General features: G+C 39.1%; 1 protein-coding gene and 1 pseudogene across 3 annotated transcripts in view; one reads left to right on the plus strand and one right to left on the minus strand.

Moving 5' to 3' along the window:
- The window catches only part of ascc3 (activating signal cointegrator 1 complex subunit 3), a 337,899-nt gene that overhangs the window by 244,803 nt on the left and 66,876 nt on the right, over window positions 1–26,220 (minus strand). For all 3 annotated transcript variants that reach the window (XM_088013868.1, XM_088013867.1, XM_088013869.1), the window contains one exon: window positions 24,441–24,566. In XM_088013868.1, the coding sequence (XP_087869994.1) occupies window positions 24,441–24,566 (126 nt within the window). The remainder of the gene's footprint in view (window positions 1–24,440; window positions 24,567–26,220) is intronic.
- On the plus strand, window positions 10,555–12,132 carry LOC148155163 (uncharacterized; annotated as a pseudogene).

Raw genomic sequence — 26,220 nt, forward strand, 5'->3', positions numbered from 1 at the left:
CTCACTTCCACCTAAGAGTTTTTGATGAAAGCTAAGTTTTAGCAGCATAATGTCAAATTTTAAAGTTTGGACCGGGTTTTTAGCGTTTTCGGGGGACAAATAAGCATCCTTAAAATGACTGGTGCCTGGAGTACGGCAGCATTTCGGAGCAACCTGGTGCACAGCAAATTCAAAAGTGTTAAATGTTTTGGTGTTAGTAGATTTTATGCAAAAGCAGAGTTATTTTTACTCTAATAGAGTCACATTCTGTTTATGTAACTCTGGGGTGTATATTATTAGTAGTTAAAATCCAGTGTTAAAGTGTTTCTGTATCAAATCTAGAGGTGTTAAAATGAAATCAAGCTTGGTAAGTTATTTTTTTCTGAGATGGTTCATAACTATTATTTTGCGTTGAGCTTGACAGACGTCATGTTCGCCACACGGCTCGGTGTTAGCACATTTAGCTTAGCATGCCGAATGTTAGCGGTGCATAAGTGTTGAAAAAAATCAAGCCGGTGAACATTCAATCAAATTCTTGGCTAAATTGAACAGATCTTTTTTTATGTTGGGAACATTATTCCCGCCGTTGTGTCTTCTTATATACGTTTTGCAGCATGTTTTAATCCTTTTATTGCCTTTTTGTATATATTAGAACCAGTTTGGTTGCGGATGAATCGCCAGTCATCAGCATCAACCTCCCCCTCCTGATCCCTCGGTGGATTCTTCGAAGATTCAAGCTCCAAAAAATGATTATGTAAGTGTTAATATCTCTGAAACCCTATATTTCTGTAATTGAGGCTTGTTAGAGCTGTAGTAAAAATGCATTCCTTCGTTCCATTTCTCATTATGTTTTTTGTTTGTTATGATCCAGAGACCGACACTGGCTGTCGTGCTCAGAGACTGAAGACGGTCCGATACAGTAGAGGAGCATGTTGGTGTCTCCAGCCAAACTTCACGAACAGCCCAACAACCTGAAGACAATCTGTTAGTGACTGGACATCTCTCTGGTAGAGTGCAGAGAGGAACTGTCTCTTATCAACAGAAACATAAACTGGATAAAAAATAATTGATCTGATTATCAGGTTGGTCTGTTATGTACTGTAATATCCAGTAATCCAGCTGTTAAAAGAAAATGTACTCCATCATATTACATGAACTGCTTGCTTTACTTTTTCCACCTTGTACTTTGAACAACTTCATGCATATTGTATTGAAGAAAAATGTGTTAAGCATACTGTATTTTGTATTACACAGCTGGTATGTCAGACCTTTTAATAAGCAATATGTGAATGAAAGTGACATGTGAAACATGCACATTATTCCACGCTGTAATATGTTTTGTAGTTATGGTCCAAGTTTTGAAATAAATGCATTTGAGAAAATCATTGCCTCATTAATATTTATGTCCCAAAAAACTTTTAAAAGTTCAAAACAATAAAATACCTGTTTAATATTACAAATAACTCTTATGAAGTTAAAAAATACTCTGAGCGTTATATTAAGATCTAACTCTGAATTAGTGTTAGTAAATGTTAAAATATTAACTCCAGTAGATTTGATATTTAACACTTTATAAGAGTTAAAGTACCAACTCTCCAAAAAGAGTTAAATTAACACTTTCTGGTGTGGACCCATATAGACACTTTAAAAGCATTGAAATCAAATCTGACAGAGTTAATTCGGGCCTGCTGCGAATTAACGGGGAAGAGCGCGGCCGGTGTATTTACACAGATGAGCGAACAGACTGAACACTGCAGGCGACTGTGCTTTAGATGCATAATTTTACGAACGAATCAGAAAATTTATTTCATACCATCCCTGTCTCAACAAATGGGTGGCGGAGTGAACGTGGTGGTTCATAGCTGGTAGATGTTTCTCTGTGAGACAAACGAAGGTGTCGAATCCAGTTGCTAACATGGACACAAAAGCTATAAATTGCTGGGCAAGGTGAGAGTTCATCTATTAAATTGACTAAAGAAGAATACATAAACTAAAAGCTGGATATTTTTTTTATAAGCGTATTTGTGAACCTGCCTCTTTATTCATCCATCCATCCATGTTCTGTGCACGCTTGTCCCATGTGGGGTCAGGAGGGGTGCTGGTGCCTATCTTCAGCGAATGTTTTGGGCGAGACTACCTCTATTATTAAGTTAAATATAATTTCAGAATTTTGTGCAACTTTTCTTCAGGTTAACCTAGAAAATGAGCTGCTATTGTTACAAGTTAATTTGAAAAACTACAGAAAAGTAATTGTTAGGGATACTCAAATATGAAAAATTTGACTGATATTGATATCCAATAGTAAATATCCGATAGTTTTGTTGGGTTTACCAATGTTTTATTAATTTTTTTTTATCCAATTACTTGATTAATCGTAAGAATAATCAATAGAATACTCGATTACAAAAATATTTGTTTACAACAGCCCTAATATTTTTGCATTCACACAAATTGTCTAATCCATGTCTGCTGCTTTTTTGTGAGTGTGTACATGGAGTGGCCAGAGAGCATACAGCCAGTACTCTGCAGCAGAAATGAAAAATGTTTTTTTCATGCAAGTTACAATAATTTAATCCAACTGTTTCTAGTTTTGACATTGGAATCAGAATAACAGCACTTTATTAATCCCCATGGAAAATTTTTGTGTTACAGCTGCAGCAATTATAAGAGCATGAAAAGAAATAAAAAATAAAAACAGAAAAACTCACTACAGATATGAAAGAAAAATATACCTATGGCAAATAGTAAAGGTCTAACTAGACTATCTACTTGGGGTGCACCGATTTATCGGCCAGCTTATTTATCGGTGCCGATTTTCTTAATTTTGGGAGATTAATGATCAGCGATTTTCACATAGGAAGCAGATCTTATCCACCGATCTTATCTAACTTGGCAAAGGTCTAAGAATCAGCCACTGTCCTATTTTGTGCTCCAGTGAGAAAGGTTTGACTGACAGACTGGCCCTCCAAGTTATGCCTGCATTATTTCCACTTGAATCAGATACAGGGATGCATTATTCCACTGTTGTACAATTAGCAGCATCACTTTTTGATTTGATTTCAACAGTAGTCTAGTCAGACATGACATGCTTCTAGGGGCTCTGATCAGTAATGTTTGGTTAATTAAGATAGTGAAAAGTGCTGAAATGTTTTTACTTTGACTATGAAATACAAAAAAATAGGTGTAGATGCAACACCTATTTGTGGATATTTAAACATAACTTTTATTGTTTTTCAGCTGGTCTTTATAACCCTGTCCATATTCATTTATGGAGGCAAACCCTGCTGTGTTCCAGTGAAAGAGGTGGTGCTATTGTAGCATTAATTATTTGTGGATAGAGTCAGTGCTGAGGCAATCAAAATAGAAAGAAGTGGTTCTAATTTAGACACAGGCTCCAAACCATCACTGAAGCTGCTAAATCTTTCTGACACAATCACAGGTCATCACACACTAATGGAGGGAAAAAATAATACAATCATAACCTTCTGAGAGCAAGGTTTTTATATGAAATAAACTCCGTCGAAATGTCCATACAAAATGTTTTAATATAAACATAAGATTTATCCCACTGTTCTGTGTGAATAAAATACGTAAATTTATAGTCCTCTAAATTCAGATCAATTTAGTTTTCTACAGATCCCTGCTGTCTTTAAATGATCAAGATCATGCTCTGCTGAAGAAATCTGCAATTCCCCTGTTGACCCGCAGTTCAATGATCGATTTTGTCATCGCTTCATCGGATCTGCGGCTGTATGTCTTGGACACTAGGGTGAAGAGACGTGCAGAGCTGTTCACTGACCACTACCTGGTGGTGAGTTGGCTCCGGTGGTGGGGGAGGAAGCCAGTCAGACCTGACAGGCCCAAACGTGTAGTGAGGGTCTGCTGGGAACGTCTGGCGGAGTCCCCTGTGAGACCATGTTCTGTGCCTCCATTGCCAAGGCGGCTTATCGGAGCTGCAGCCGCAAGGTTGTTGGTGCCTGTTGCAGCAGCAACCCTCGAACCCGTTGGTGGACACCTTCGGTGAGGGATGCTGTCAAGCTTAAGAAGGAGTCCTATCGGGCCTTTTTGGCCTGTGGGACTCCAGAAGTAGCTGATGGGTACCAGCGGGCGAAGCGGCATGCAGCTCGGGTGGTTGCTGAGGCAAAAACTCAGGCGTGGGAGGAGTTTGGAGAAGCCATGGAGAAAGACTTCCGCACGGCTTTGAGGCGATTCTGGTCCACCATCCGGCATCTCAGAAGGGGGAAGCAGTGCAGCACCAACACTGTTTATAGTGGGGATGGTGTGCTGCTGACCTCAACTCAGGATGTTGTCGGCCGGTGGGCGGAATACTTCGAAGGCCTCCTCAATCCCACCAACATGCCTTCTGTTGAGGAAGCTGAGCCTGGAGCCTCTGGGTTGGGCTCTCCAATCTCTGGGGACGAGGTTGCCGAGGTGGTCAAAAAGCTCCTTGGTGGCAGGGCCCCGGGGGTGGATGAGATCCGCCCGGAGTTCCTTAAGGCTCTGGATGTTGTAGGGTTGTGTTGGCTCATGCGACTCTGCAATATCGCATGGACATCGGGGGCAGTTCCCCTGGATTGGTAGACTGGGGTGGTGGTCCCCCTGTTCAAAAAGGGGGACCAGAGGGTGTGCTCCAATTACAGGGGGGTCATACTCTTAAGCCTCCCTGGTAAGGTCTATTCAGGGGTCCTGGAGAGGAGGGTCCATCGGATAGTTGAACCTCGGATTCAGGAAGAGCAGTGTGGTTTTCGTCCTGGTCGTGGAACACTGGACCAGCTCTACACCCTCAGCAGGGTCCTGGAGGGTGCATGGGAGTTCGCCCAACCAGTCTACATGTGTTTTGTGGACTTGGAGAAGGCGTTCGACTGTGTCCCTAAGGGGGCTTTGTGGGGAGTTCTCCGGGAGTATGGGGTACCGGGCCCTTTGATACGGGCTGTCAGGTCCCTGTATGACCAGTGTCGGAGTCTGGTCCGCATTTCCGGCAGTAAGTCGGGCCCGTTTCCGGTGAGAGTTGGACTCCGCCAAGGCTGCCCTTTGTCACCAATTCTGTTCATTACTTTCATGGACAGAATTTCTAGGCGCAGCCGAGGTGTTGAGGGGATCCGTTTTGGTGGCCTTAGGATCGCATTTCTGCTTTTCGTGGATGATGTGGTCCTCCTGGCTTCATCAGATCGTGATCTGCAGCTCTCACTGGAGCGGTTCGTGGCCAAGTGTAAAGTGGCCGGGATGAGGATCAGTGCCTCCAAATCTGAGGCCATGGTCTTGAGCCGGAAAAGGGTAAAGTGCCTTCTCCGGGTCAGGGGGTCCGTCCTGCCCCAAGTGGAGGAGTTTAAGTATCTGGGGATCTTGTTCATGAATGAGGGAAGAAGGGAGCGGGAGATTGACAGGCGGATTGGGGCAGCGTATGCTGTGAAACGGGCGCTGTACCGGTCAGCCGTGGTGAAGAGAGAGCTGAGTCAAAAAGCAAAGCTCTCGAGTTACCGATCGATCTACGTTCCCACCCTCATCTATGGTGATGAGCTTTGGGTCATGACCGAAAGAACAAGATCATGGATACAAGTGGCTGAAATGGGTTTCCTACGCAGGGTGGCTGGGCTCTCCCTTAGAGATAGGGTGAGAATCTCGGTCATCCGGGAGGGACTCAGAGTAGACCCGCTGCTCCTCCACGTCGAGATGAGCCAGTTGAAGTGGCTCGGGCATCTGGTAAGGATGCCTCCTGGACACCTCCCTGGTGAGGTGTTCCGGGCACGTCCCACCGGGAGGAGGCCCCGGGGAGACCAGGAGATGCTGGAGGGACAATGTTTCTCGGCTGGCCTGGGAATGCCTTGGGATTCCCCCAGAGGAGCTGGAAGAAGTGGCTGTGGAGAGGGAAGTCTGGGCCTCCCTTCTGAAGCTGCTGCCCCCGCAACCCGACCCCGGATAAGCGGAAGAAAATGGATGAATGGATGGATGGCTCGACATAGCTGCACCTCCAGAGCCTGGTTTGATCTTTGTGAAACAGATAAAGCCAGGATTAACAGATGAAGCTATGTCAAGCCTGGCTTTACCTCTGATTTGTATTGAAAAGCAGAAACAAAGACATCAAGGAGCGTCATTCAACAAGGAAAACACAAACATTTCGAAGCATATTTTTGTCTTTGCACCTTGTCCTATTTCTGTGCTCTTCTAACACCAGGAAAAATATGTCTTGTTTAAAAAGTATGAGTTAAGGTATTATTTTAATGTAGTAAATAAATGCAGAAAAAGCAATAATATAGTATGAAAACTGTTGATATAAGTCTATAAAACTGCTAATAGAAAAAGGTTACTTTGTTCAGTTTTTAAAGATGCACTGGTAACACTATTTGAAGGGGTGTGAATAAGACTGACATGAAACAGTCATGATCATCAGTAAGTCTTCATGAATATTTATGACTGTTGTCATAAAGTGTCATTCAGTAAATCATCACACTTTTAATACAAAGTTGACATTATTCAAAATGTCTTTGTTATGACAACTTGACATTAATCTAGACAAAAAAGTAAAGTGAAAAAGTAGCAACAGTTTTGAAGATGTCATTAATATTAACTCTTGCGTCAAGTAAAGTGAAACTAGTAGCAACAATTATAAAGATGTCATTTAGGGTTATTACAGTGTCAAATGCTATGCTAACAGAGTCACTGATATTAAGTCTTACCTCAAGTGAAGTGAAACACACTGGACTACTTATAACTACCATCATAGCTGTAGAACAAACATTGGAATAAAACAAAAGATAACTTGTTCTTCAAACAGAAGGTTTAACGTCTGGTAAGATAAGATAAGATATTCCAATATTAATCCCGCAGTGGGGAAATTTACATCATTACAGCAGTACAGAGGACAGAGCAGAAACAATGTCAGTATATTGTAAAACAAAATTACTTATTCTGTAACTTAATAGGTTCTTTCAACAGTAAATTTTTTTGCTTTGATTATGTCAGCCATCTCCTTCGTAAAAGCCTTCCTGTAATGCTCTGAAAACAGGAGATCTTCTTCTTGTTTTCATTTTCTGGCAGCAGCTCTTTGAAGATGTCCAGAAATGCTCAGAAATTACAGCTGTTCTTGCAATAGTTAATCATGGTGAAAGCCTTTTCATGAATTGAAATGTGGTGAATCTCTTCTGGACATTCTCATGATGACTTAATTCATTGTGGTCACTTAAAAAAAGAACAAAAACAAAAAAACAATGTCATCATAATTCAGCATTTATTTAAATACCATTCCAAAAATGTCCCTTTCTGCAGACTGTCAGAATGGTAGACTGGCAGACAAATGTCCAATTAACATGACTGGTTGCTATAAAGTGCAATACAATTATTTCTTAATACAAGTAGCATAATGACTAAAGCTGAACAAAATTATTATGAATTATTATTCTTTGTTTAGCAGAAGTTCAGACAGACTGCCAATGTTGTTATTCACATTGCATCATTTAATGCAGTGGTTCCCAAACTTTTTCTTCTGCGCCCCCCTAGTGGTTTCCAAACATTTTCTGCGCCCCCTATGGATTACAAATGGCTGTCTGGTTGAAACGACGCGTGTGACGGGGCGGGGGGGCATCGACTTTTTTGGGGGCAAAATGAATGTACGTAGCTGAAAATAGACACCAACATCGGTAGCCTACAAGGTACTTGTTAAGCTTAAGGTTCTGTATTGATATTAGCTAGTCATCTTTTAGCTAACATTACCTGCATCCAACAGCTTTACTCAACTCAGTCGGTTAGTTTGGAGGGAAAAACTGTGAAAAGTTCTTTGCGTTTTGCTGGTTTGCTGCCATGATTCTAACACAAACCTACGGAGCTCCGCCCAGCAGCAGCAGGTCTCCTTCACAGGTGGAAACCCAGCGCGAGCGTCGTAGCGCTCATGTAGCTTTTGAAGGCGGCTCGGAAAAACAGGTTGCAACATGTTAACAACGGATTAAACAGTTTTAACTGCTGATAAAAGTGACAGAGGACACAAATATGGGAAGTGTGGAAGCCTCTACTGTATCAAATTGACAGGAATAACAGAAAATTGGCCATTCTAAGGTAAAAACCCAGCGCATACAGTGTTCATGTTTTGTTTTTTTTTCATCCAGAAGGCTTCCCGTGCCCCCCCTGCAATGACACGGCGACGCCCCACAGTTTGGGAACCTCTGATTTAATGAATAGTTTTAGGCACATGAGTGTATCTTTTCACTTAATGAGCACTCTAAATTATTTCCAACCAGATACTCTGGCTTATTGATGCTTGCAAGAAGTTTATTAATAAATAAATAGATTTAACACCAGTTTTTAGTTGTCTAAAACATAACTTATTAAGGAATGTTGATTCCTGCTCCTCCTTCTGCACTTACCTGGCTGTCCCACCCCACTTCACCTGGAGAAAATAGTAACACAAAAATGACGTACCTAATTTTCTTGGGGAATATTTCATCTGCTTCTTTCTCTTTGTTCAAACAGGAACTTCTTTCTCTGGTGGCTGGTCCTCATTATCATCCTCCACACTCGTACCATATCTTTATTAGCCATCTTTGTTCCCCCCACCATGTTTTCCAGGCTAACATGGGTCTTCATGTGGCTAAAGCTGCCAAAGCAAAGAACACACATCAGCCAAGTTGCTAAATAATGCACATAAAGGATAACTTTGACTTGCTAGATTAAAATTGGAGGGAAAAAACCAATTTGCCTGTCTTTAAAATATGTTTAATATTGAGAGCTAATATTACAGTAATGGAGTTTAATAACTTTAGCTAACATTAACTTACAGCAAGGTAGGATTGGCTTGAATTGCTCATAGCTAACATTACAAAGAAAGTGAACATAGTCAATGTTATTTTCTCAAAGAAAATGTAAAGTTAATAAGACACATACCTCATATGTATTAGGTGACAAACTTCGGCTTCTTTTTAAACAGGAGGTCTGGCCGTTATAACTTGTGTTCGGTTGGCCCCACAATATGGAAGATTTCTTCTTCACCCACACACTGCACGCTGTTCGTGCACTGCTGCCTCTCACTGGTGGAGATGGTGCATTGCACTACGTAAAACGGCCTTAAATAATGTTTCAAATGCTAAGTTCATAAGTGCTTTGTAGACATCTTGCTGTAAAACTTTAGGATTGATTAAATTAAGAAAATTAAGACTAAACAACATGGCAGAGCTATATAATATTACTACATAAAGCTAATTTTTTAAGTTTAATCGGTAATACTTCTATAACAAATTTATGTCAGATCATGATTTCTTGGTTATTGACAAGTTGTCATAATGAAGACATTTTTGTCTAGATTAATGTCAAGTTGTCATAAAGACATTTTGAATAATGTCAACTTTGTATTAAAAGTGTCATGATTTACTGAATGACACTTTATGACAACAGTCATAAATATTCAGAAGACTTATTCATGTTCATGACAGGTGTTACGTCATGTTTATGACGGTTTCATGACAGTCTTATTCACACCCCTTCAAATAAAGTGTTACCGATTTACTTATACACTGTTGTGGTTCAAGACCTCTTTAGCATAATAGACTGATACTATGATCAGAGAGCTCAACAAATCACACAAGCCTGCTGGTGGAGGAGAGAGGCAGACAGGAATAAAGATCAGTTTAGGGAATAAATTCAGATTCATGAATTTTCTGTGTAAAATAGACTATCCATAAAAATCTGTCAAAAAGAGCTATAATACTAAAACGTTTGAGTGTGAGTGGGAGGTAAGAGTCATTCATTACTTATGCCTTTCATTTAACCCACGCACATTATGGCTCTCCTGTAGCTGCTAAAAAGCAAAGCTTTCTACATTTCTTAATCCCTCAACCCCTTCAGACCATTTCAGTGAGCATGTGGCATTTCTCAGAGCAAGTTAGAAGCCTGAGTGGAATCTGTTCAAGAAGAAGTCCAGTCTATAGGGTGTGCATCTGTTTTTCAGTGTTGCTGACTATTTTTGAGTCATCAAAAAGTAAATAAAGCTTGTAGTTGATGCAAATGCGGAATACATCAGCTCCACTACAGAATGGCATTTGCTCTCACTCACAACACACTCAGTAACAGATCTATTGAATGAATTAGGAAGGCTTTTACCACAGTGGCAAGAGCAGGATGCCTGCATTATGATTCATTAGTTAAAAAGCACCCTAATAAATTCACCACTTTTAACGTTTTGCAGTCCTATTAAAGGTATGCTGAGGCTTGTGTAACCCTGTTTTCCATTACAGCTTTCAATAAATGACAATCAGCACGCCATCTAAACACCAAGGAGGGGGAAACATCAGACTTTTCAAACTGCCCTTCAAAACCATTCTAATAAAAGCCAAAGACTTATTAGGCATTGTGTTCTGCCGTTTCAGAGAAGTGAAGCACTTTGTCCCAGAGTTGGCAGGCTTAAGTTAATGAACGAAGTTGCTACTTGACTCCAAATAATTTCCACTGCTCAGCAGAAGAGTTTGCATATCAATTTACACCAGTTTCCCAGGACCATCCAAACACAACTGACTGAGAAGAAACTCAAACAGGTCCTGTTTGAGTAGTTATAAAGCGTTTCTCCCCTCTGTTACCATGAGCAACGTTAGATTGATGACTAGCAACACGGACAATTTAACAGAGCTGGCCAGGAGCCAGAAGGAGTACAGTGAATGTAGCTTAATGTGCTTTATGGAGACATGGCTGCACCCAGACATTCCTAATGCCAATGTCGCCATCGAGAGCTATCGTACTGTTCGGGCTGACAGGGACTGCACCGAGAGCAGTAAGTGGAAAGGAGGGGGGCTTATTGTTCTAATAAACAACCGCTGGTGCAATCCTGCTCATATAAAGGTCCAGGAGCAAATCTGTTCCCCGGACGTTGAACTGTTGGCTATTTGTCTTCTGCTAACCCCACAGTGGTATGTGACATCATCCACTCAACTGTAGCTCGCTTGGAGACTGGACATTCGACTCTATTCATGGTTGTCCTGGGGGGATTTTAGTCATGTCACCATGGCATGATTAAAAGTGTCATGTCATGGTACCAATGGTACCAATGTCACCCAGTATGTGAGCTGTCAAACCAGAGAGGACTCTGGACCTGCTGTATGTTAATGTAAAGGATGCATACAGTTCCTCTCCCCACTTTCTGATCAGCTGATCCGATCATAACCTGGTGCACCTCAGCCCATGTTACATCCCTCTGGTGAAGAGACAACCTGGAACCATGAAGAAAGTGCAGGGGTAGTCAAAGGAGGGCCCTGAGACACTACAGAGATGTTTTAAGGCCACTGACTGGCAGGTACTCTGTGAGCAAATATGGAGGACATTGATGAGCTCACTGGGTGCATAGTGCACCACATCAACTTCTGCGTTTATTCCATCATCCCTACTGAGTCTGCATATTCTTACCAAAATAACAAGCCCTGGGTAACAAAGGAAATCAAAACCATTCTGAATGAGAAGAGGAGGGCTATCATAAATGGCAACAGGGATCATGTGAGAGTAATTCAGGAGTGCTTAAAGTGAAATTCAGAAGAGCTAAGGAAGATTATAAGAGGCAGCTGGAGAGGAAACTCCAGCAGAAAAACACCAGAGAATGCTGGGGAGGCAAGAGGACCATTACTGGGTTGAGGTCAGCAGGCAGTAGTGCAGTTGAGGGCAACTTTGACAGTGCCAATGAACTCAACCTGTTTTTCAACAGATTTGACACTGCGTCCCATGCCCCTTCCGCCCACTCTCCCATCAATACCACTGCTGTTGTCCACCAACTCTCTGCCCCCCCCTCCTCAGAGACCTTCATACCACTGTGAGTTTCACCTTCACACATCCTTCCCTCCTCTTCTACTCCGTCACAATCCCCTAACGTTAGAAGACAGCTGGCGAGACTCCACCCTGGCAAGGCTTCGGGCCCTGAGGATGTGACCCCAAGGGTGCTCAAAGCCTGCGTTATTCAGCTCTGTGGAGTCCTCCTTCATATCTTCAAGATAAGCCTGCACCAACAGAGGGTCCCTGTGATGTCAAAAACATCCTGCATTGTTCCGGTGCCAAAGACGCAGCGTCTCTGTGACTGTGACGCTGACCTCTCACATCATGAAGACCCTGGAGAGACTCGTCCTGGAGCAGCTCCAGCCTCTGGTCCAACCACACTTGGACCCTTTACAGTTTGCCTACCAGCCCAAACTTTGAGTTGAGGATGCCAGCACAGTGCTCGCCGGCTGGTCAAGGTATATGCTCACCGTCACCAGCCTGCGAGCACTGAGAATTATGTTTTTTGACTTCTTTGGTGCATTCAACATCATCCGTCCAGCTCTACTGGGTGAGAAACTGACAGCGATGTACATTTGTACAAAAATCACCAGACAAAGTGAATCACAGCAGCGTCATCAGTCGGTGTAATGCTGAACTGATGCGGTGAAGCTACTAGTAGGTACCGGCAGCGACGCTCTTTCCACTCAGGAATGGGAGAGAACGCGCGCTGATCATAGAAAATGCCCTAACTTCCCACCATCAAAAGTCCTTTTTAGAATATTTTTTTTCCAAAAGCAACACTACTGTGTTAAAGTTCATTGATTTTCCTTTCCAATGATACCAGTTTTATGTATGTTGAAGCAAATTAAACACTTTAAATTTCCCAGTAATTTTCATAATTTTTTAGAAAAGCCGCATTATTTATGCTAATTCGAACGCCCCTCCTGACACATAGTTCAAGAAAATCAGTTGGCGCGTCACGAACATATGACCAAATGAGTCAACAGTGATATCATATTAAACCTTAAACTATAGGCTTTCTCTACATACCCGGTTTGTCAAGGATTATTTTTTTAGTTTTTTTGTAAATCATAAAAGTATCAAAACTTCGTCAAATAGCGAATGAATTATAAAAAATAAACCAGACAAACTGGGTATCAAAATAAAGATTCATTTGTTAGCTTTAATATAATACAGGAATCACACTTGTAGAATCAATGTGAGTGACGCGCCGAGCATATCATCAACGAAAGGCACGTCACCCCTCTAGCATAAAAAAATGGAATTTTCCTTTGGGATAAATAACCTTTTTTTTATTATTATTTCAAAAGATGTTTACTTACCTTTGGTTTTGTTCCAGAATCCAGTGGTTCATCTCATATATGTAAAAATGAGTGCTTTGTCTGGTGAAGTGACTGGATGTGTCCAAAAAGAATAAACTCTAGACAATTTTTATGAAAAATGGCACCTTCTTTGGCACTTTTTCAGATGGTCGCTAATAGTGAATTTTCCATTAAAAAAAGGAAAAATCTATATTTTCTGTGCCAGCTTTATTAAGAAAACTACTGAAGATAGCCCTAAGTAAATGTCTTTATCTGATGCAGCAGCCTAATTGACATCTAGGAAGGAAGTTTCTATGAAACGCATAAAACAACAAACATTTTGGAGCAAGTCAAAAATTGTCTAAAATACGAATTTTTTAAAAAACGCCTCAAAATCCATCTTTCCTCTCTGCAATATTAAGGAAACTATTGAAGGTAGCCACAAATGGATGTCTTTATAATGTTCAGCAACCTAATTTACTTGTACTAAAGAAGTTTCATTGAAATCCAATGAAAGATACAAATTTGAGGAGTGGTCAAAACATACTCAATTTTGTCTATTTTTGAAATTTTGTTCCGTCGGTCAAATTAGCTTAGGAAGCATTTTTGCAGCCAAATAATTTTTTGTTTGACTGTCCCAGACCCCTACAAAAAATTGGGCTTGTTAAAATCACATAGCAGCCTGGGAAAAATTGCTTTGGGGCCTTAGTTTCAATATATATTTTTTTAATATCATATCCCAAACATGCCATCTCTGCTGTCAGGGTAAATATTGAAATTTCTGTTATTTTAAAAATTCAATTTTTTAAAGAACCTTCATTTTTAAAGTAAGCTAATTATACTGCACATTTTCATGTTTTACAATATAATTTATATCTATTTAAAGAATGTAATTACAAATAAGTGTTAAATTGATTTATTTTTTGAGTAATCGACTTTCAAAAACCACATCTTTTTCTACTCCAAGGTGCGTTTGTGGGAAGGTACACCTAACCCCCAAAATCTCAAAAACCGTTAGAGATAATGGGCTGAAATAAATTCTGCTCTTTTCTGGTAATACACTTAGTAGAAAAATGCATTTAGAGTACCAAAAATCTAAAGAAAAAAAATTGGCTGCCGGTACCTACTACCAGTAGCAGGAGAGGAGCTGCGCCAAGAAGCTACAGAAACACTGAAGAAAAGAAGAGCTGCCATCGATAAGGTTGCAGCCAGGCATCTTTTAATGTTATACAATACAGTTTTAGCAAGTTGCTCAAAGTCTAAACATTTATTGTTGTGCATTTAAGAAGAAAAGTTAACCTTCGACCAAACGCCCTCCAAAGGAACCGCAGCGCCCCCCTTCGGTATAAATTTCTGCCAACGCCCCCTGCTTATGAAAATAGAATAAAAGAAATAATAAATAAATAAATAAATAGATAAATAAATAAATAAACCTCTCTGAAGGTTCCCCAGGGGGCGGTACCACCCACGTTGACAAACGCTAAGCTAAACTATCTGACAATGATGTCAGAGAGAAGGATCCTGTCAAAGTTGAAATGCATCTTGGACAACGAGTCTCAACCACTTCATGAAGTGCAAGCTGGATACAGAAGCACCTTCAGCTGGAGATTCATTTTACCCAAGTACACCACGCCAAGTACTATGTCACAGAGCGACACAGGAAATCATTTCTGCCTGTAGCCATTAGACTTTACAATGCACAAGTCTGAGTAACTTAAATCTAAATTTCTCTACACTCATTTACAAATAATTTATAGATTAACATATTTTCATGTGCATGCTTGATATTTATTTATTTATATTCAGTCATTTTGCATAGATTGAGACAACTAATAAATAATTTCTCCTTGGGGATCAATATTGTATATTTTATTCTATTTTAAAAGGCCATACTAATCCTGTGTAACAGTGGCTGAGTTGATCCAGTCATCCAGTAATTGCAGTCTGAAACAGCAATTACCTGCTGTAGAAAATGTGATGGCTTTTATTTTGTAGGGTTTGTGTTGCTGTTATTTTGACAGTCCAATGTGGTTGTCAGTTTAGGGCAGGGGTGTCCAAACATTTTGCAAAGGGGGCCAGATTTGGTGTGTTAAAAATGTAGGGGGGGGCGACCTTTTCGGACGTTCTTTACCATGTAAAACAAATTTCAGCAAGCCATTCTGTGTTTTACATTTGCGTTTTTATTTTAATTTCAGCGATCTTAAGCATGTCTTTCGGTTCATTTGAAACATGCATATCATATGCAATTGAATATTCACTTAACTTCACTTTTTTAACACTAACTTTTTTCTAACGATATTTACAGAATTTTTAAATAAAATAACAGAAAAATGAGCAAGTAATAGTCATATCAACAAGTGCAGGGCTCATTTGAAATATGACATATTAGTAAATGTTGATTAGATTTTAAAAGTTTATTATTCTGGAGTGAAAACTGAAAACTTGTCTGAATTTATGACTTATTTTGATCCTAAAAAAAACAAAAACAAAATTTATTCAGAGACTTATTGTAAATGACAAATGACTTGTCTGCATTAATGTGATACTGAGATCTGGACTGCAGCACATAGGCCAGGTCTGGCTCAAAGGCAGTGGTAATGATGCGCAAGATGTCTGTAAGTGGGAGTTATTTAAGTTCACAACCGAGAATGTCTTCTCACAAGTACGTGGACTTGGGTTTGCAACCTGTCCCGTAAATACAGAACCATCCCGTATTGAACCGAAACGGGACGCGATTTGTTCCGTATTCTACAAATGTTTATGTGTAATAACAAAGAAATGGTCCCCAAGTACTTTATATAGTAGGGTGCCCCAGTGATTGTTTCACTCACGGTGTTGCGATATTGCGTCCAACTGCCGCAGTCCCCCCTCCCTCTCCCGGCTTTAAATATATATAGGGACTGGTCCCTTGGTAACCCTAGTCAAAGCGCAGCGCGCGCACCCCCCCTATGAGACTAGGACAACGCGTCCCTTATTTTGATTTCTGACAGGTGGCAACCCTAACGTCGATCCAAACAAGCTTAGCATTTTCTTACCAAATGCTCGAATCTCTCAAAACCTGTCCTTATCCAGCTGTCGTAAAAGTTTATGTAGTTTTAAAGGCCTGCACATACTCGGGCATACTTCAGTCCGAAGAGGTCCGCGAGTTCTCTACGTAGACTCGAAGCGGACATCTGCAGGACATGTCCGTGCAAAGATAAATTTTTATGACCGCGTATGCGTACTCTGTGTCGCACATTAAACTACCCAGTGGAAACAGTGTTCACATCGAACTGGTTTTCATGTGTCACCGAGCTGTTGCGGTTGAAAGCAGGGGTTATGTGACTTCATATTGATTTAACGTCGACATCAACATAACAGTCAACATAGACTTGCTGCGGTGACGTCACAGAAACGAAAGCAAAAATGCTTTATTAGCTATATTTACGTAAATATTGACATTGTATTATGCAGAATTAAAAGAACAAAAATCAGAACATCATCCCAGACTTCTTTATCAGCAGTGAAGCAGAGAGGTGGTCCGATAAGTTGAGTGTGACATTTTTTACATTCACCAAATGTATCTTCATTCAGTGAATGTGAACTTCTGGTTTGCATTCATCTTTATATTGAAAAAATGATGCTGTGGAAAAAGAATTTACACAATTCTCATTGTTTATGGTCATTGAATAAATAACATCCATCCAAATGTAAATGTGTGTGTTCATAGATGAAACAAAGGGAACAACTAAAAATTCATTGCTAGCCATTGATTTTGGTTTAGTCTGATTTCAGAAAAATCTTACATTGATGCATACACAATCTTTTCGTATTTATGATATTAATATATGAATACTTTGAAAGTCATAGGAAGAATTATAACAAGAAACTAACCCAGAATATTGTGACTATTCATATTAAAGTGTTTGTTTGCTGTAAATTCATCTCTTGTGGTCTCTCCTATGCTGATTTTTATTTAATTCACACACAAGCTCTTACAACCTGAAGATAAGCCTTTCAACTTTTTGTACTGACTTACTTACCACATTGAGATAAATTAACACTTTCGCCCTGGTGTGCAATGTATCACAACATTTCCTTCCCACTGCCTAAGCGTGCAGCAGAAAATCTTATGGCAACATCTGTCATGTAGAACTCTTTGTAGTTTCCATATTGCAACACAAGAAAAAGTCCTTGGGGGACAAGTTTGCCAAAATGTTATCAACACAACAACTTCAATATGATACTTAAAAAAACAAGCATTTGATAAGGTATAGTGAGTTATTAAGACTCAATGCACAGAATAAAAATAAAAAACATGTCACACAGCAATAAAAACAGCACCATTCATTTTCACACTTCAGATTGACTGCAGTTGTCAGGTGTATCAGAGATTGTGACAGCTGACCCTACTGTCACACAGACCTGAATGGTAATCGTTTTTTTGTTCATCCTTAACATTAGTTTAGATCAGTGACGTGCGGTCAGGGGAGGCAGAGCCTCACCTGTCATCATGGAAAAATAATATATAATAATAAAATCATTTATATTGCTATATTCACCCTGTGGTTTGAACTATAAAGTATCTATTTCTTACTTAGCTTAACCAATTCTGATAATTTTTTTCTTCAAAATCGCTGGATTTTCGCATTTTCCCATTCAAATGCTCAGAAGCGAAGCTGGTGAGGCAGCAGTGAGCTGAGCCTCACCTAGGATTGCGCAACCTCTCGCTAACTGCACTGGCTGCCACTCTGTGGGAGCAAGTTCCTCCTGTCTGTACGCCGGCAATAAAATGGCTAAAAAACATTTAATATATGGACTGATTTTCCATAATTTAGCTAAAGTATATAATGTACAGTGTTTTTTTTGTAAGCAACTGTGTGTATCGTGTTTTATGTGCGGAGGAGTGATCAGAAACGGCAGAGAACAGACTCAAGGTGAGGCAGGCAGTTCTCTTGCCTCATGGCAGGGGGCGCTCATGATCCCAGATATTGTGACTCCACAACTGCAGAGTAAGACACAGTGAGCTAGCCATGGAGCTAGCCATACAGTAAATATGTAAAGTACAGCGACATTTTTTTTCTCCTCTCTTCCGACGTCAACATGAAAGACTACATTTCTACAATTAAACAGTTTTCTAAAGTAGATTTTCAATTGAAGCAGGAGATAATAACTAAAGGAAGACCAACACCGGAGCTGAAAGTTTTGCTTCGAGACAGTTTGATGATTCTCAAACGGAGTAGAAAAGACATGCCGGTGATAGACTTGGCTTTGGATGAACAGATATTTTTGTCCAGAATTAGCGGTGCATGGATTTCATTGATACGTAAAGGTAAGACAGCAATAAGATGTTTTTGTTTAGTTTTTTAATGAAATGTGCATTTGTGGGCTACAGTTTTTATGTCTAAGTAATTCAGTAAAGTAGAAACGGTAGCTAATCTAGTGTTTTGGTGTTAAATCCTAAAACATGAAGTGGCATTGTTATCACGAGTCTGCGTGTAGCTTGGCGGATCCCTTTGCTGTGGATCATAGCACGAAATTAATACCTAAATTTCTAAGTTTCACTGAGTTAACGTGGCTATGGATGACATGTAAAAGATTAGTCTTTTTGCCCCGCCTCCCCCCAACCAAACATTGTAAGCCTGCATGAAATTTCAGTACGTCCAATAACATCCAATAACATGCATGGTGTCTATATTGGGTGTGTTCACACTACAGCCTGAAGTGACCCAATTCCGATATTTTGGACGTAATGCGACCTGAATCCAATCTTTTCATGACAGTGTGAACAGCACAGGTCGGATTCTTTTTCAAATGTGACCCATATCCGACACGTATCCGATTCAAATGCGACCTAACATCCAGGCTGCATTCATCCGAACTGAACGTCACTGATTCGTCACTGATTCAACAAACCTCACTATTGTGCGTCCTGATACGGGCAAGCGGGAAGGAAAACAACAACCATGACGGACTATACGAGGATTAAGTTGTTAATATGCTGCTCCGGTTGGACAACAACTTCAAATATGTAAGCTAAGCTCCACCGTTAGCCTCCACGTTTACTTCCTCAAACACTGAGCACTTCTTCTTTTTATGGCAGTTGGCAGAACATTGAGAACGCTGACGCTATTGCGCCCTCTACTGCGCATGCGGGACACTTTCAGGCCCGTTCACACTGCAGAACGCATACAGGTCGCATGTGGTGGATGCTCCTACCACCACCACATAGTGTTAGTATTTATTTCTTTATTAGTATAGTTTATTTCATTTAGACATATTTTCTAATGGGTGCACACGTTAGTTAATGTCTGTCTGGTTCATTTATACTTGTTTTTCTTTGAGGTGCCACTTATAGGAACCAGCTGGTGGAGGAACCTGGGGCAAACCATCTACAAATTTCTGAAAGACTGAAGAGGGAGACTTCAAGTTTTTATTTCATTTTGTCACTTAAATATTCACTTATTGTTTGCTAAGTTAGTTAGTTTTGCTTTATTTGTTTATAGAATGTTTTAGTTAATTTTGTATTTATTTGTTCTTTTGTTAGATCAGACCTCCCTCAAGTGGTAGATTTGGGTTACTCCACCCCTATTTAAGCAGCCTTTGTTCTTTGTTTGGTAGGTCAGTTTTGTTTGTGTTTAGTTAGAGTTCAGTTGACCTCAGTTAATTTGGATCCAAATTAGTTATTTATTCTTTGATTTATTCTTGCTTTAAATCTTAATGTTTTGTCAACAATTTTTTGAAGAATTAAAACTGAGACCTTTTCTACTTTGAACATTTTTTGTCTTCGTTTGAGTCTGGTCCCTCACATCGCATTTACTGGCAGTGTGAACGGCCCCAGCAAAAAAATCGGAATTGCCAAAAAATCGGAATTGGGTCACTTCAGGCTGTAGTGTGAACGCACCCATAGTCGTAAGTCAGTGCCTCACTAGCAATAAACTTCACCGCACGTCACTGCAGTGTACTTACATAGTACTTATATAGTGTATTCCAAAATGTATTAGGAAAATAATATATTAAAATATATTACAGGTAATCCTTGTATTTATTTTCCTTTTGTAAGTGTGTATATATATATATATATATATATATATATATATATATATATATATATATATATATATATATATATATATAGTACATTGCAGCATATATAACTTATAAGGCCTCCATACATGGGTCATGCTTTGCTCCTGTCCCACCGCCATGGCCATACATATGGTTACAATTGATATCAGCAAGATGTATTCCAGCACCTGAATGCTGGGAGATGAAGGCAGATCAGTCAGCTTTGGAAAATGGAGTCTAACAACTAACAATGTCAGACAGACCATGTAACTCTAAAACAAAATACACCCAATCAGCCATGTTGCACATGTTTGGAAGGGCTTTGACGAAACAAAGCTTTCAAAAGCAGCCAGAATACTATGAACCTTTCTCATTATTAGGCATTTGGATAATAGTCGAATATTAGGCACTATGCATGACTAATGAAGGAATCAACGGGCAAATCCTTAGACAACCATGATGGAGATTGAAATTGACAGGCGCTGAAGGGACTACAGCATTCTCAGTGCAAAAAACACCTGAGCTGCTCTCATTACCTGTGGTGCAGATGTGATTAAACCATTCATTTATCAATTTGGTATGGCATCAGACACACAAAACACTCTCTGACACACACAGGCACGCACGCACGCACGCACGCACGCACGCACGCACGCACGCACGCACGCACACACACACACACACACACACACCAAAAAGCAGCATCCTTATTATGATGAGTGACAGGGGGTGAAGTGCAACAAAATGCTTTTATAGGTTCACAGGAGTTGTACTTCAGTGTCTTCATAAATAAAAGGCCAAACATAGAGATGAGGGACTGACCTTTAGTACAACTGCATCTTCACTAGTGATGTAGTACTGATGGATTACAAAACCCACTTCTGAAGACACAGTGGGAGCTGAGCCATTAAAAGACAATGTTGTGTGTAGACTGTGCTGGAGTCCACCACAAAGGACCAGAACAAGCTGAGCTGCAGTTTTTTTAGCAATCTCCCCTCTTGTATAATATCTACAGAGATGCCAGGTAATTCTCCAGTAGGCTGGGGGATGTATGTACCGCTATGCATGTGGATTTGTCTGTCAAGGTGTCAGTCAGACTGGCAGGTCATTGTGTTACCTGACAGCTGGCTGATAGCTACAGCACTTCTATTAAGAAAGAACATCACTCACAGGACACTGCAATCCCTGGTCTCTCCATTTACTGAGAAAAAGGAAAACAGCAGCTAACAATATTCAGCTGCAACATTAAAACTAGTGTCAGGTGGAGTGAATGGCACTGATTCCATCTTTAAAGGGAAGTTTTGCATTAGAAAATTGGTTGTGGTATTATAGTCGAAACAAAGGCTCACTAAGTATTAATGCTTGTAGTACTTTTATTATATCTTTTAAAACTGCACAAAACCAGAGGACTGTTAACGATATAAGCTGTAACTTGTACTTCAGATGTAACCTCTGTGTACCTTTTTGTTGATTTTTTCCTCCAAAGATTAAGCAGCACTACATGCTGGAACAGCTTGGACTGCCTGTGACTAAATACCGAGAAAGGACATCCCCACAATGTTAAGTTAAAATTTCTTCTGATCTATACAATCAATAAAGGAAGTTCTACTTTGCTAAAACTTTTCCATAGCTGATATTTTTATGCATTGTTTCTGAAACAAGGCTGAGACAAAGCAGAAGCTCATGATGGATTTTTTAAAAATCTAGTTGTCTTAAATACGGCATTGTGGGGTTAGATTTGACAGTCGCAGAGAAAAAAAAGATTGTGTTGTATGTTTAATCTGATGAAAGAGTTCAAACATTTTTCATGGAAAATTTAATTTCTACATGCTACATTTTAACTTGTATCAATTAAAAATATAAAGTTCACTAAGAAGTTGAACTGTAACAGATATTTCTATAGAGGGCTGGCTTTAAAAATAAGACCTAGAAAAATACAGTCAGTCAGGAAGGACATAAGTAAAAGAAGGAAGGGACTAAGAAATTCAAGAAAGGGAATAAATCCTAGAGATACAAATATTTATCCATACTACAAATATTTTATTTACCCTTATCCGGATCTTGAAAATTCTAAAATTCCATAACAGTTTTCAAAGGTTATAGTTTCAAAACCACAAAACTTTTCAGTTGTACTGCTCCAACAATTATAAGACCTTTTATTGGAAAGCTTGTGTTACTTGACAAAGGATAACTGGGGATTATTATATAATTTTTGCTTGTTCTATAAACATATATAAAAAATCAAAACAATAACATTATCAGAACAACAATAAACTCATTAATGTGTTTATCTTTAGTCGCATTGATTACTGCAGCAGTATCTTCACAGGTCTGCATAAATGAAAACGAATTGTTCAGCTGCATCTGATATAGAACGTTGCTGCTCGCATTTTGATTAAGCAGGAAGATGGAGGACATCACACCACTTCTACAGTTCTTCCAGGGAGAGAGCAGACTTTAAAATACTCTTGTTTGTTTATAAATCACTGAACAGCTCAGCACCACAACACATTAAAAATCTGCTTTTGCTGCATCAACCTTCCAGACCTCTTAGGTCTTCTGGTTCTGGTCTGCTCTGCATCCCCAGAACCAGAACCAAACATGGAAAAGCAGCATATAGTACGGAATTAAAGATGTTTCACAATTATTCAATCAAAAAGACCTAATCTCAAATTTAAAAAATAAAATTGTGATCAAAACTTTTGGAATTGTAATGATTTAACAAAATAAATTGTTTAAAAATCTTTTTTTGGTTGCGCTTCTCAATTTTTTCTTGCAAGCGTTGATATATATCGTATTGTGAGCAGAATATCGTGTATCGCATACATGGCTGAACGCCACTTGTCCCTCTAAGAAGTTGGACGCCGACCGCACGGGGGCCACGTAACTAATTAAGTGGATAGCAAGGTTATGGCATCGGTTTTGTTTATAGACTTCACAGTAGTCAGGCAATCTGTAACCTTTGCTAGTCTTTTTCTACTTGCTCCTCTAGTGTTTTGTATTTAGTTTTATTTCAAATTATATGTAATATGCCTTTTGCTGTGTTATGTTATGAAATTAAAATGGTGTTCTCCTGTATATACCTCTATACCTCTTCTTTACTACATTTTTGTATTAATTTTAGTACTGTTAATGGGCATACCCTGTACTGTGTCTGCTAGTAGTTCAGCTACATACTTTCAGAAGTATATTCAGATTTTAACATGCATTTTCTAAGTACTAAATATTTCACGTAACTCTTACTCAGTAACTTGTGTTTACACCTCTGTATACAAACTGTAGTTCTGAGGAAGAGCTGTATCGTAAAGACAATGCTCTGACTACCCAGGTGTTTTGCACAGATGAATGGCTGCCACGGAGATTAAAGAATTTCTGAAGCATGCATTAAAGAATCAATGTAAGTTTTTGATGAGGGAATGCCATTATAACATGATGTAAAGCTCAAAAAGGTAGATTTTATCTAACACTTTTACCCTTCAAAATGTTAATACTACAACTCGATAAAACTACTGTGTTTTAACTCAAGTATATGATCCTGTGACAATCTCAAACTTTCTCTTGTGATCAACTGCACCAAGTGGGTCAGTATAATATGGCCTAAAGAACAAAGTATATAGGCTGAAGCAGCAGCCAAGCCGTTCTTGTTGAAAAAAAAAAACAAACATCTGATTTAAAACCAATGCTGCAAAACTGAATACAATGATCACTTCAATTCCTTTAAACCTCGGCCAGATTTCTCTTCAAATTGTTTCTTTGAAGGTCTATTTTCCCTCCTCTAAAAGAAAACAATATGCCAGTAAGGTCATAATCTCTGATTCTTTCTTGCCCCACCAGTTATCAGCACATAATTTGTCTTGGTTTATTTGTGTTTGTTGATTTCATAGCACTATCACAGAATCTGAGATCGTCAGGGTTCAAGTTTTAGTACTATAAAGCATCTAGTTAACAATTATATTAGCTTATAGCAAAAGCATTAATGATGTTCCTAAAGAGGCACAGAGGGCCTTTTATCTCAGTTGTTTGGTGCCTTGAAATTAATTATTTCAATTACTGCTCAATTAAAAAGTAATCCCACAGTTGCTTCTTTAGGTGAACTTTAACAATTATAAACAGAAATATTAGCAAACGTGCTAAAAGTATATATATATATATATATATATATATATATATATATATATATATATATATATATATATATATATATATATATATATATATAGTATTTATTTTGTTCTGGAATGATGCACACATGCGTCAGCTGTTTAGTTGCTTCATTTTCCTCGCAATTCTGAAGCTGTAAGTGTCTTTGTATAAGTACCTCTCCCTCTGAAAAACAGAGGAGACTGTTTAACAAAATTACATTACAGATGAACTTACCTCATCCAGCTCAGAGATGTAGACTGGTCTCTCCTCAAAGCCAACAGGCATGGGTTCATTGTATGGGATCTCCACCTCTTCATATATCTTGTTGTTTTCTCTGTGGATACCCTCGGGCAACAGCAGCTAAATGTCACAGACAGAACAAAATGCTAAAAACCCAATGAAAGGCCTAGAAACTCAAAGTAATAATTAAAAAAAGTTTGGAACAGCACTCAACAACATTATCACTGATAATTCAGACCAAAACATGATGCGATTCATGATAAAAAAAAGTATTTTTAATCAGTGTTTTATTTGTTCTAATTTAATGTCAAGGCAGATAGTTACATCAATTTCTTTAAAGAAAATAGATCAGTTTTCCTTCACTCCAACACGAGTTGACCATTGCTACCTGCACCTTTTTTTCTACAGGTTTTTGTTGAAAATAAACAGCTGTGTAGAAAATTATAACTTTAATACATGGTCATTATGACAAATTACTAAGGTGTGATACCTTAAGTTATGTTGTGAAATAAGGTTCAGACTTGGTGGAAGTTATCTCCAATAGACATTTTACTCTTAGCCTCTTAAAGAGGTTTTGATGTGCAGTTGCATTTTTAACTACCCACAGATATTACAACAGAATGAGATGATCATAGTGGGAATTTTACAGTGGGTTTAAAGCTGACACTTGCAAAGCTCTGGATTTGGAAAATCTTGTGATACAAGATATTGCTATATTAGATAGGGACAATTTTCTTTTTTGTTTACATTTATTCACCGAAGGTCTGAATGAAGAAAAGTAAAATACCCTGAAGTGAGTACAACCCAGGATCCACAGAACATCTATTGGTTTCTATGGAATACATTAAGAGCGAAAAAACTGAAGAAAGAACAAAAGAAAATAAATAATAAAATAACATCTATAAATCAGTTTGGGCTTAAACAGGCATGTGTGTTGTGTCAAAGACTTTAGGTCTCCCACAAATTAACATATCCAACCTTAAAATTGAATTTTTAAGAAATATTCTGTGAATCAGGGTTTCCCTCAGTGTATCCGAGGGGAGAGACAAGTAAAGTAAGGCAGTATGAGCACAAGGAGAGATAGATGTTCTAATACACCAGTAACAGTGATACCTACCTCAGCAAAAGTTTTAAAAATCAATCACTGTCCTCTTCTGGTTTGATTGATAGACCCAACCACCAGATCATGTCTGCATGTTTAGAGTTAACAGTATTCACCCCACTGTTGCCAACTCGGTGACTTTCTTGCTATATTTACCAACATTTCAGACAGGAAAAATTGGCATCGGCCAAAATCGGAATCAGAAGGAGATCAGTAATCAGCAATGTGAAAGAAAACTGCAAACGCTCCACTCCTATCCTACCTATACTCGCATTTATATGCAGTTCATCATTTTTTCTGAGAATCCTGCACCAAGCTAGGTATCAACTAGTTTAAAAGCCACACCGCTTGCTTGCCTTGTACAAGCTGTATGCAAACCCCAAGTATGATTTAAGAATATCAGCATACGTACCTTGGAGAACAAATAATGTGTGGAAAGTGTCTTTCCGTCTCACACACACTTGCTCGATACATGCTCTGGCAAACTTGGCTCTGTGTCTGGCACTTTCAACTCGGTAAATTTAATGTGGCCTAAATGAACCATACCAGTCAATCACAGACGGATCTTTTTCATTCAGGGTATTCTTTGTAAACAGTGATCTCAGTAACGTTACTCTGTAATGCGTTACTGATGTCGGACTACTTTTTTCAGTAATGAGTAATCTAACGCGT

Source organism: Poecilia mexicana, unplaced genomic scaffold (genome assembly GCF_051168715.1).
Source record: "Poecilia mexicana isolate PSO_F unplaced genomic scaffold, ASM5116871v1 scaffold_16, whole genome shotgun sequence".
Classification (NCBI taxonomy): Eukaryota; Metazoa; Chordata; class Actinopteri; order Cyprinodontiformes; family Poeciliidae; genus Poecilia; species Poecilia mexicana.